The 12,384-nt window shown below is 42.7% G+C and overlaps 1 protein-coding gene across 4 annotated transcripts in view; it reads left to right on the top strand.

The window, feature by feature from the left end:
* Positions 1–5,505: 5,505 nt before the first annotated feature.
* The window catches only part of Adgrb3 (adhesion G protein-coupled receptor B3), a 773,277-nt gene continuing 766,398 nt past the window's right edge, over positions 5,506–12,384 (top strand). The window contains exons 1-2 of one of the 4 annotated variants that reach the window (XM_060369803.1): positions 5,506–6,128; positions 8,851–9,622. In XM_060369803.1, the coding sequence (XP_060225786.1) occupies positions 8,866–9,622 (757 nt within the window). In that variant the 5' untranslated portion in view covers positions 5,506–6,128; positions 8,851–8,865. The remainder of the gene's footprint in view (positions 6,129–8,850; positions 9,623–12,384) is intronic. The other 3 variants (XM_060369806.1, XM_060369804.1, XM_060369807.1) reach the window with 3 other exon arrangements.

The raw sequence follows: 12,384 nt of genomic DNA, 5'->3' as shown, positions 1-12,384 counted from the left end.
TGTAGGACTGAGTGTTTCAAATCTTTCTTTAAATATATATATATATATATATATATATTATAATTTATTCACTTTGTATTATCACCACAGCCCCCCGACCTTCCCCCCCCGTCTCCGTCTCCTCCCAGTCTCACTTACCCTCCCTCTTCTCCCTCTATGCCTTTTCCCTAGTCCACTGATAAGGGAGAACCTCCTCCCCTTCTATCTGACCCTAGCCTATCAGGGGGAGGTGATCAAAGAGCCAGCCACTAAGTTCATGTCAGAAACAGTCCCTGTTCCTATCACTAGGGAACCCACTTGGAAACTGGGCAGTCTACGGGCTTTTGAGTCTCCGGCTTAGTTCTCAGGTACTGCACAAGGAAACTTCTTTGTTGATGGCTGAGAAAGACACTGATCTGAGTCACAGCCCACTGTGGCCACCCTCTCATTTTATTTGTGCTTTGTAAGTTAGCTTTGATATAAGAATACTACTGGCAATGCAGGCCAGGTTGTAGAAAAATGGGAAAATGTTTTTGAGTCATTTCTGCTCTTGTAAGGCACATGTCACCAAAGTCATCCAGTAAAATACTTTGGTCCACAAGACTAGACTTGGTGGAGATTTATTTGGTTTGTTATTTAGAGAGAACAGCTATTTGCTCACCTCTCACCTGGAAAACTTAAACAATAGACATGTTTCTTTAGGAAATATTTTTGAGTTTTTTTCCACATTTTTTTATTACATATCCCGATTGAAGTACCCACTAACTCTTCCCCATCCCACTCTTCCTCCCTCTTCCTCCCATTCTCAATTAGAAAATATAAGAAAAAATAGTAACTGTTCATCCATTCCCTTTTCTATGAAATAAGTCTATAGAGGCTCCAGCTTCGTGTCCATAACGAAGTAAATAATTAAACTCAACTTCTTTGTTAAAATAAAACTTCTTACTTCTAGTGAATTGAATTTGCATAGATGAAAGATGATGTCATAATTACAATAACTTTATAATAAACAAACAAACAATAAAAAATCCCAGAACAAAACAGTAACTGATAGAAGAATTTTGCGGTAAATTCACATTTCATTGAAAAGTTTTATTCTGAGCTTAATTTTTTTTTTTTTTTTTTTTTTTTGCCTGCATTCGTGCTGTGTGAAGGTGTCCAGTCCCTTGGAAATAGAGTTACAGACAGCTGTGAGCTGCTACTTGAATTCCGGGAGTTGAACCCAGATCCTCTGGAAGAGCATGGTGAAGGATGAGAGCCCATGTCTTCTTCCCACTGTCAGCACTGGGGCCTTATCTGGCTTGAAACTGTTCAGGCCTGTACCTGCTGCCACAGTCACTGTGAGTGCAGTTATGCATCATCCCAGTTGTGTTTCCAACCACAGAGCTACCTCTCCAGCCCTTATTCTGAGCTATTAAAGTTCATATTTTTCAAGTTACTTCTGCAGTATATCTATGTGACAACACATGTGTTCCTGGAATGCAATGAATGAAACTATGGAAATAGACTGGCAGTAACTACCAATGATCAAACTTCTTACTTGTGCCATTATACTGGGAAACACTAATAAATTTGAAAAGTAATACAAGGGACCCCCTGAGCTAATTATAATCTCATTGTGCCTGCACTAGATGAGGCTTGATTATCCTAGACAGAATTCTCTTGGTGTACCTCCTGCCTTCTGTTACTTTTCACTAATTTGACCTGTGCTTTCTTTTCATGGCTGTCTAAGATGAAAATGACCAATATTCATATTGAGACTGAATGCAGCTTAGTTACTGAGATATTTTGGTATTTAAGAAAAAACAATTTAAGAAAAATAATAAGGAGGAGTGGATAATTCTGTTTGTGGTAAGTTATTACCACTTTTTTTAAAGCAAAGGAATGCAAACTTGTAACATTTTAAGACTTTACTATATGATCATTTAAACACTTATTGATTTCAGTAATAAGACCATTATAAGATTTTGTATCTCTGAAGATACTAGCCAAGGGGAAGGAAACAGAGAAGGAGAAGGTAGAGGGAGAGAATTTGTTTCAAAATGTGCTCACAACAGCAGAGAGCCTAATTGCTGGGCAGAGGGGCATGGAATGACCAAAGAATAGGCTACATACAATGTATGCTTTTAAAAATCTTACTAATAATGATAAACTATAAAACATACAATGTGGCAATATAATATCACCAAGAGAGGGCAAGGGAAAGCTTTTTGTAAAATTGTGGCTGGAGGGATGGTAGAGGTTAAGGGCACTGTTTTAGTGAAAGACCCATGTTTGGTTGCCAGTATTCACTTGGCACTGACGAACATCTATAATTTCAGTTACAGGGGATCCAAGGCTTCTTCTGACATCCAATGACCCCTGCGTGAATGCAGTGCACAGACATGCATACAAATACACACAAAATAAAGCCAATAGTTTAAAGCATTTTGTAAAATTGATTAAATGTGTTTCACGAGCACATTATTATTTGATGAGAATTATACAGATGACAGAGCTATAAGCAATAATCTAGGGGAATGGGATTATTATCAAATGTAGAAAGTTTATAGTTAAGAGAAAAGTAAATTTAAAAATACTATCCATAGAAACGTTTTCTTGGATTGGTCTTAATAAAACAGATAAATTATAACACACCATTGTGAAGATGTTAAACTTTAGAGGCTCTTGCCAATTTGAATTATGATAATGCCATAAAATACTAGACTAGACCTGGACATCTTAACACCGAGTTCCCAATATTCCTTTTGAGAGTCAGTAAGGATATGGACAAAATCAAGTTTTACAATTAATTTGATAGTTTTGGCTGTGGAATAAAATATAGGCAATAAGCAGTTTAATACAACCTTCCAAACAGATCAAATGAAATACATGTGTACATGTCATACATACATACTTGTGTATATAGATTAGGAAATTATGTATGCATATAAACATGTATAACAGGTGCATGTATGAAATGTGAAATTTGTTCAGGGGTACACACAGGGCCACGTGATGTACGCGGTAGAAGCTCGTAATTATCATCTGAAGACACAGAGCTCAGACTGTACACTGTCTTTCTTTTTGTCGTTGAGTCAGTGACAGCAAAGCTTTCCCACGGAACTCCATGCAGGCACAAAACAAAGTAATGCCTTCTTGGCTTGGCTTTGGATTGTGTTGTTGTCAGGGCCCAGAGACCGGATTCTCCTTATAAAGTTCCTCCTGTTATTCTTGATTGTGACCCCCTAAGTAAGTCAGATGAGCCCGGGGTTACTGTAGCCCTGTCTTGCCTGGCATATTTATCATCTACAAATCATCTGCTATAAATATACCTCAGCAGGATCATCATCAGGCCAGCTCAGTAGCCTGCAATTTATGAAGGTTATGGGAAACAGTGTGAAGGGTGAAGCGCTTTATTAAGAGTGGCTTTCCTTTCTGACCCGGCCCTGCATCCTACTCAAATTAAAATGATCCTGGGGAATAGCGCTCCTTGCCATTTAAGATTAAGCCTTTTTAAATTGTCCCCTTGGGTTGTTATTCTTACTCCGTGGTGCTGTGACTTGAGGGATTTCTAAGAAACATCAAAATCACAATGCTAAGTGTTAATATGAGAAGACACAGCTGTGTGAGAATTATAAGTAACCCTACATTATTTCATCTCTCTATGTACAAACCATACAAAGTATTTTCTTATTCTCCATTTTTATTGCACATTTGTTAATTTTTTTTCCTCCTGGTAAAACTAGCATATTGACTCAAATGTCTTGCAAAAATTGTGAACGTTTTCTTGAAAGTTGAAATGAGTGAAACATTTTTCTGTTTTGTACTGCGGAAAAGTGTTTTTACAAGAAAATGTTTTCACTATATACACTGTGTTTTGGATTTTGCATTTGACATATAAGACCCATTTTCTTTTAACATTCACTTAAATGAACAAAAGCATTGTAATGAACCAGAAATGACACAAAACCCAAATGCCACCCAGGCTGCTTTCCCTGGTGATTTGTTCCTGGGAACATAGTTGAAGCCTGCTGGAGAGTGATTAACTGTTTCCCTTACAGGTTGTTGCTTCAATTCTTATTCTAAAAGAAAAAGCCTTGAAGAGGGTCATTCTATTAATATGCACTAAGATGTAAAGCACCAAAGAGCCAATTTTAATATTTCAAACAATTCTGGTGCATAAAAGATCGTCAGCCCACCTTTGAAAATCGTGTTCTTGGCTATGCAATTGCCCCAGGAGAGAGGGACAAGAAGAGGAATAAAAATTGCAAATGAGCGAGTAGAGCAAATGATGGAAAACTGTTTCATTCAACTTCACCTGCCGCTCAGGCGACCCATGCTCAGGAAGACTCTCTGCTCAAACGCATTACCCGTTCTATCTCCTCCCACCACATCACCACACTAGTCAAGCGCTTGTTTCGCAAACCACCAACAGAGTCTCCGAGTAGAGACATAATAGCAGGCGAATGACCAGTTGCAGCCGCAGGTGAAGCCTATCAGATACGTCACCAGACGCCTGTACAAGAGGCAAAATAAACAACAAGTAAACAAAAAGGCTGAGGCGTGTAGAAATTTATTTTCTTTCTCCCCCGTCATTGGACAACAAAGGTAGCTTTTCCTCATTTCTTCCCATTCACTTACCCAAACTTGCTACAAGGGGAAACTTGACAAGGAATAAATGCATTAAGAAAGCAGAACGAATCAAAAAGTTTAGAACCCGCACTATTGTCCCATCGCCATGCAGAGAGACGTGCAGGACCTCGGTAGCCGGCACAGTGTCCTGGCAAAGCCTCTTTCGAGCCAGAACAAATAAGATGTTAATTGCAGTCTGGCTGTGATTAAAAATAAAAATAATAATAAAAAAAAGAACAACAACTATAGTTCCAGCCTCCAGCGTGAGGCAAGGAGCAGTGGGAGCCGAGAGGTGGGCCCTCAGCTGCAGACTGGATCAACGCTAAATCCCGGTGCTGAAAAGACAGCTCTCCCGCGGCCGCAGGTCCGCACTGAAAGGCAGAAAGAGGCGGCTGATCGAGTCCAGCGTTTTACTTGCCGCTCCTCCAGTCGCCCTTCTGTCTGCGAGCCCCCCTGCCTCTCCTCCTGGGGACTTTTCTCCTACACTTGGTGACCACCAGCCCCAGCGGTGGGAACCGAGGATGCGAAAACCTCCCAGACGCAGGAAAGCTCGGCTACCAGACGTGTCTCGGCTTTGAGGAGCGGGGCTCGGGCTCGGCTCGGGTAGAGCCCGGCGGAGCCCGCTCCCGCCCGCCTCGCCCCCGCGCCCTCCTGCCCGCCCGCCCGCCTGCCCGCCCGCGGGGGACGCCGGACTTCAGCCCCGGTGCAGCGCTCCACCGGTGGCGCGCGCGCCCGCCCGCGGTCACGCGCCCGGAGGTGGGGGCGGTGGAGGGCGGCCGGGCGGCGGGGGCGCGCCGAGGCACGCGCGGGCCCCCTTCGCGCGCAGCCCCGGGGAGAGCGAGCGCCGCGCGCCGGCGCGCACGCCCGACACACAGCTTTACTATCTCGCGCCCTCGCGCGCCTCCCTCCTCGCCGGGCATTCAAACAGCTCTCCGACGTCGCCAGCCCAGGATTTTTACCCCCGGCTCCTCCGCCGCGGCTCGTCCATCACTACTAGGCAGGGAGGAGGGCGCACCAAGCCACCGGCACCAGCTCCAGCCTCGCCACCGCCGGGAGCACTCCTGCCACCAGCCCGCCGCCCCAGCCGCCGCCGCCGGCCACTTCTCAGCGCTCTCTTGGCTTCTTGGCCAATCCGTTTGCTGGGGCGGGGGTGGGTTTGGGAAAACACATCTGCGCTCTTAATCCACTTCCATTTTTCTGTTTGTTGTTTCTGTGGAGTCTCCCTTCAGGGGGCCTCTCTCCCCGCCTCTCCTTTGAAGGCTTCATTCACTTGGATAAGGCGCAAGGCTCTGGTCGCTGGGTACCACCCCCCCACCCCCTTTATATATTTTTTCTTTTCTTTTTTTTTTTGTTTCTTATATGCATGCATTCCCCCCCCCCCCATAATAAATCTTAATATTTGAAGCCGAGCCGGGGAGGTGAAAATGGGCAACGGTGATTGGGACCGAAGGGGAGTCTCTCCGTCACTGTTGCTGGGACGTGTGCCTGTGCTGGTGTCTTAGACCAAGAGCCTCCCGGAGCTTTCGGAGTGGAAGGTAAGGAAAGGGGCCTAGGGGTCACCTCTGTCTTCTGGGGGTCGCCCGGGACAGGCTTGGGCTCAGTTTGGGGGAGGGAAGTCAAGGCTGTTGCTGGCGGATGGAGAGGGATGGAGAGGTTCTGAGCTTACTTAAACGCCGCAGTTGAAAAGTTAAGAGAAGTCTGGTTTTGAAGAGGTGTGCTGGATGGGAAGGAATAGGGAGAGAGACCCAGAAAATCTAGCAACTCGAGCGTGATTGAGGTAATTTTAGCGGGGGCGGGAGGGGGTAGGTTAAAAGGAAGTTAGGATAGAGTAGGATTGGGTCTTCTGTTGGGGGAAAAAAAATCAGTGGAGTGATGGCGCCGTCTATGTTCGGCTAAACTAAAGTGTCACCCAGAAGATCAGTTTTGAAAATAGCTAAACTCAGTGCTGGTTTGCCTCTCAGCAACAGCCAGATAAATAAATAAATAAATACAACAACATTCTGGAGACCTCTGTGACCATCCCTTAGCCAACCCCTGGCCCATTATTTTCCTCAGACAGATATACAGTTGTTTGAAGAGGCCCTGCAGTGTGTGTGTGTGTGTGTGTGTGTGTGTGTGTGTGTGTGTGTAGGGGGGGCAGTTCAATGATTCATATTTAGTATTATTTAGAAACAAACAAGACTTGGTACACCAAGAACAATTAAAAATAAAGAGCATTACAGGAAGGGTGCCCTCTCAAGAGATGTGTGAAATCAGCTATTTCCCACTCTTTCTCATCACTGAGAAGCACAGTATTGCAGACATTAACTGTCAAATAAATGGAAGCAGAAATACCGATTTCATAAGGAAAAGAAATACGACCTCCTTTTGAGTTCCTGATTATAAAATGAAGCCCCCTTTCGTGGTTGGAATTCCTAATTTAGACACTTACTGTCACATTGGCTTTCAACGCCTACACTCTATCCTGAAGAACACTGCGCAGACCTGCATTGCCTGCAAAGTGCTGCACACGCACACACACACACACACACACACACACACACACACACACACACGATTGTTTCCAGATTTTTAAAGGATGTTTTCACCTCTAAAAGATCATTGCCTTTAGTTTATTTTATTTTTTCAACTGGGAAAAGCAATCCTCATTGAGCTGTGTGTTTGAAAGAGAAAACGCTGTGCTGATGGTCCTGTCAGCTCTGAGGTTATTTTAAACTGCTGCTGTATAGAGATTTACAGTTGGGGCTCTTTTGGCCTCTGTCAAGACAGAGTGTTTGAATTATAATCTGTAAAATGCAGATCTCTTCAGGGACTTTGGTCACTGGGTTGGGAGTGCATGTGTTGGTGTGTTATGCAATGGCAAAGAAGGTTTTGTGCTTTGCTTCAGAGAGGACCAGACAGAGAAGGCATGGAAAACTCTTTAACTGTCTATACCTCTGTCTGCATGTCTCTGCTTATAGAATGGTGGAAGAGACCTCAGCCTAAAGCCTTTTGAAATTAACTTGACCATCACTTTTATCAGCTTAAAGGCTAAACAAACAAACAAACAAACAAAAACAACAAAAAAAACCCCACTCTCATTTATTCTGAGAAATAACTTCCTAAGGGTTCAAGCTGAAAAATATTTAAGTTATTTTGGGGTAGCAACTTAGAGAGGTAAATAAAATCAAGGATGCTTTGGTTCCTCAAGGCCAGGGCAAAAATAAATTAAAAAGATCTCTGGAGTACTTGTTTAAAAGGCAGAAATTCAGTAATTGAAATCAACTAGGGGCAGAAAAGATGCTAATGTTTTTCATGTGCTATGTAGAAATCCCAATTTACAAGAGATTACTCTAGCTAAAACTACATTAATTTTAAAAAGGGAAAGGAAAAAGACTGAAGCAAGCCTAGTTGACTGCCGTCCTGGCGTTTTTGACCCCTGACATCGCCTTTGGATACAGATACCAATATAGTGATCCACTTTATGCATCCCAGGAGGGCATGCCTTAGAAAACGACCGCCTCAAATCTCGTACTCAGTGGTGATGCTGAGTGCCAAGTCTTTCCTGTACGTCTCCCCATGTGTGCCCTTTTCCCAGATCATGGCTTCAAACTCCTATGAATCCACACAGATGCCTATGTTTTTGCATGGGAATTTCTCATTAGTTCACATGGGGGCCCCTGCAAAGGCAAGTAGGGGCATGTGGGAGAACATGTTCCATCTGGAACAAATGATCATTTGTGCTGGTAAAGCTGTGGCTATAATTTATCATGATTACTTTTCGCATTTAAGAGAAAAGAAATAATGCGATGACATCTGCTTCCAGATTATCAGATTAGATTTTGTGTGATGGTGTTTACTGCAGGCAGAGGACTGAGGGAGAGGAAAGGTTGTGTAGCTGAAGTCAGTATCTCAGCAATTAACATGCAGGTTATTGCTACTCGGAAAACCCGTTTTCCCGCTTCACTTGATAGAATGATAATGGATGTGCAGGAAATCCTGGTGGATGAATTAGGACATAACTATTAATAATCTATTAAATGTATTTTTAAATTGAATGTTGAGACTTTGTTCATCGCCAAGAACCACGTGAGGGCGCTGTTCACACAGCAACTGATAATTTCCTGGCAGTATAAAATAAAAATCACCTGCCCTTCTTTTAAAAAGGGCTTTTTACTGAATTCTTGAAAACAGCTGGCTGCAATATTGGAAGGGTTTTGTTTTTTTCAATGCCTATGGTCTTCTGCTTGCATTTCACTTCCATTGCCATTCTTACAGGCCAAATGACATAGGATGAAGGCTGTTCGTAACCTGCTGATTTATATATTTTCCACCTATCTCCTGGTTATGTTTGGATTTAATGCTGCCCAAGACTTCTGGTGTTCAACTTTGGTGAAGGGAGTCATTTATGGATCCTATTCTGTAAGTGAAATGTTTCCCAAAAACTTTACAAACTGCACTTGGACACTGGAAAATCCAGATCCAACCAAATATAGCATTTACCTGAAATTTTCCAAAAAGGACCTTAGCTGCTCTCACTTTTCCCTTCTGGCTTATCAGTTTGATCATTTTTCCCATGAAAAAATAAAGGATCTTTTGAGAAAGAACCATTCTATAATGCAACTTTGCAATTCCAAGAATGCTTTTGTTTTTCTACAGTATGATAAAAATTTTATTCAGATACGTCGGGTATTTCCAACTGATTTCCCAGGATTACAGAGAAAGGGCGAAGAAGATCAGAAATCTTTTTTTGAGTTTTTGGTCTTGAACAAAGTGAGCCCAAGCCAGTTTGGTTGCCATGTCTTATGCACTTGGTTGGAGAGCTGCTTAAAATCCGAAAATGGGAGAACGGAGTCCTGTGGAATCATGTACACAAAGTGCACCTGCCCTCAGCATTTGGGAGAGTGGGGGATCGATGAGCAGTCCCTGGTTTTGTTGAATAACGTCGTGTTACCCCTGAACGAGCAGACGGAGGGCTGCCTGACTCAGGAGCTGCAAACTACTCAGGTCTGCAATCTGACCAGGGAGGCCAAAAGACCACCCAAAGAAGGTAAGTGCCAAAGGAAAGGGGGAAATAGGTGCTAGGGGGCTGGCGGGGGAGGCTTTGCAGGGAAGTAACCCTTTGTGCTTCACTGCCCTAGCGGAATCCTTGCTCCTTTATTCTGTCAACTTTGAAGTGATTTGATTTGCGGTCTTCACTGTTGAAGGGCTCTGAAGTTTTAGCCTCCGTGACCTTAGAGACAAGCAGAGGAGATGTGCAGCTCAGCAAGGTGCTGCAGAAGTAGGGGTGGCATATTCAAGAAGAGACTGAAAGGAGTCAGTTTTGCTGGGGGTTGGTAAGGAGGAAGAAGTGTGCCTTTATTCAGGCTGCAGCCCAGGGAATCTACACATGCTTCAAGTGTGAAATGGATATGCAAGCCCAGCAAACGCCCTCTTTCCTCCCTTTCACCCATGTCTTATTCTCTCTCTCCTTTTTTTCCCCATAACCCGAGAACAACCTTTTCCTGAAGTCAAGAGAGACCAGTTTTACAAAGGTCCTTATTTTTGTGTAGAGTTATTTTGCACAATAAATCACTATGCACACTCTTTGACCAGTTAAGGGAAGTACAATGGAATACAGAGTTCCCTGGGTCTCTGCAGTCACCAGCAGAAGGGGCAGGATGGAGGGAATTAAAGCGGGTACAGATTCTAAACTAACTGAGTTCCCTCTTGCAAGTCTTGCTACTTTCTTTTTCTTTGTTAATATATGGAGAGAGGGAGAGAGAGAGGGGAGAGAGAGAGGAGAATGTCTCAGAAATGAGCTAAGTGTAGGGAGGAAACAGTGCAACGGAAATGTGGAGGAAGAATCTCAAGTATGAGTGACTTGTAGCTCTCACCCATCCTCAAAGGGGGAGCTAGCAGGAGATTTGAGAGTGTGGATTATTTTTAATAATGCAAGAAAGCATGGCATATTTTGAGAAATGACTTTTGCTTGGAAGGTTAATAGCTCTGCTTCATTTGTTAGAGGACAGAGCTGGTGCATACTCTCTCTTGTCCCCCAGCCCTGCGGCCAGAGAATGTGTTGATTTCTTATGCAGGAAATGTTTTCTGATCACCACAAAGATCCCAGTCTGTGGAAAGGGACAGCCAAGCTCCAGTCCCTCTTTCCTCTCCCTCCCCCAACAGAAGTTGTCTTTGTGGCCAATATAAAATTGACACATTGTTGGAAAATTTTCTTTAATGGTAGCCAAGGCTTTGTAGGAGAGTGGAGCCAGCAAGAGGGAAGGAGGGGTGGGGGTTATTTGGAGGAGCCTCGACAGCTTAATGCTGTTTCTCTGCTGGCTGCAATTTGGGGGATGGGAATTATGGAAGAGCAATGGCACAAGGAAAAAAAAATGCTAGAAAATAAGTGCAGGCTAATGGCAACCAGAAAGGGATGGAAACCTTTTCAGATTTCCACAGGTCAGTGTTTTGTTAACAGCTGTGACTGAAGAAAACAAAGTAGTTTTAAATTACAGGAGTTCCTTTCTCTAGTAAAAAATCCCAGAGAAGCACTTACAACTGCAGGGATGGTATTTAACACCATTTAAAACTCATTAGTGTCCCCTAGAATGAGAACTACAGTACACACAGAAACTGTGATGCCACAAGCTGCCTAGGAAAATGGTTACCATCAGAGGCTAAGCTTTGTTTTTCCTCTTGCCATTTAAAGGAGAATTATCAATGTATTTCTTCAGTGGCTGAAACTTGATAATCTGCTTGACCCCTGATCAGATCTAATGTGGAGAATTAGTGTAGTTTTGCAGCCTGTTTTCAAATGGAAGTGACAGAAGAAAAGTTGTGAGCTCATTATGCATGCTTTTCAGGGATGTTGCTGGTTGCAAGCATAGGCTGTGTAGAAGCTGCATGAGATGCACATTTGCTTTGCAGATGAGTGGGCTGTAGGCATTGTATTTGTAAAGCATGTGGAAAAACCCATATTTCTTGTTGCTAATCAGCTGTAAAAATGAGGAGGAAATACTTGCATAGGCAAATACATGTTCGTCTTGAATTTTATAATGTTAAGGGAGCTGAACTCCCAAGTTTATATAACAGGGAACATTTTTATGCTGTATCGATAAAATTTATAGCTATATTCTTTGTTGTCTGAGTTTGTGCTTTGTGATTGTCTAGGTGCCTGGAGTTAGAAAGGTGAGGACTTTTAGTTCCTTCTGACAGGTTGTAGTTGATGCATTTATAAGTAATTCTTATAAAATATGTATGAGAGCTTTCCCTATCTCATTCAAAGAAGGCCTTTGTGTGTAGGATCCATTGTAGAAAAAGGATGTGAAAATTTGCACCCTAAATTTTGTACCATTTATGCAAAGTATATTAAATCTTAAATATTTTATATAAGTGGCAAAATATTATGTTAAGAATGGTTTATTCAATATAATTTCAAGTAAACTACATAATGGCACCCAGACATTTAGGTTAAGAATTACAAACTAAATTACTGCTCATATTTAATTCAGGGTTTCTTCATTTTATGCAGTAACTTGTGATTCTAGTTTATAATATGAGCTTTTAAACCTTTCACCTTCATTTATATTATTTGATGGTCATATTTTCTAGGGAAACATATTAACTCTGCTGAAGATGTTAAAAAATTTAATACAAGATCATCCCCCCAACAATGCTGGGCTTCCAGGTCATTCACTGTGCATGTAGTGACTAAACTCTGTGTGGTACTGATGCTCATGACAGATTGTGCCAAATGTTGACTGTCCAGAATGTGTGCACTGTGGTTACAAGAACGGAGTTAGCACCAAGCAAAGAGTAGGCCCTCTGCAG

Source organism: Meriones unguiculatus, chromosome 16, assembly GCF_030254825.1.
Source record: "Meriones unguiculatus strain TT.TT164.6M chromosome 16, Bangor_MerUng_6.1, whole genome shotgun sequence".
NCBI lineage: Eukaryota > Metazoa > Chordata > Mammalia > Rodentia > Muridae > Meriones > Meriones unguiculatus.
This window is presented reverse-complemented; position numbering and strand designations above follow the sequence as displayed.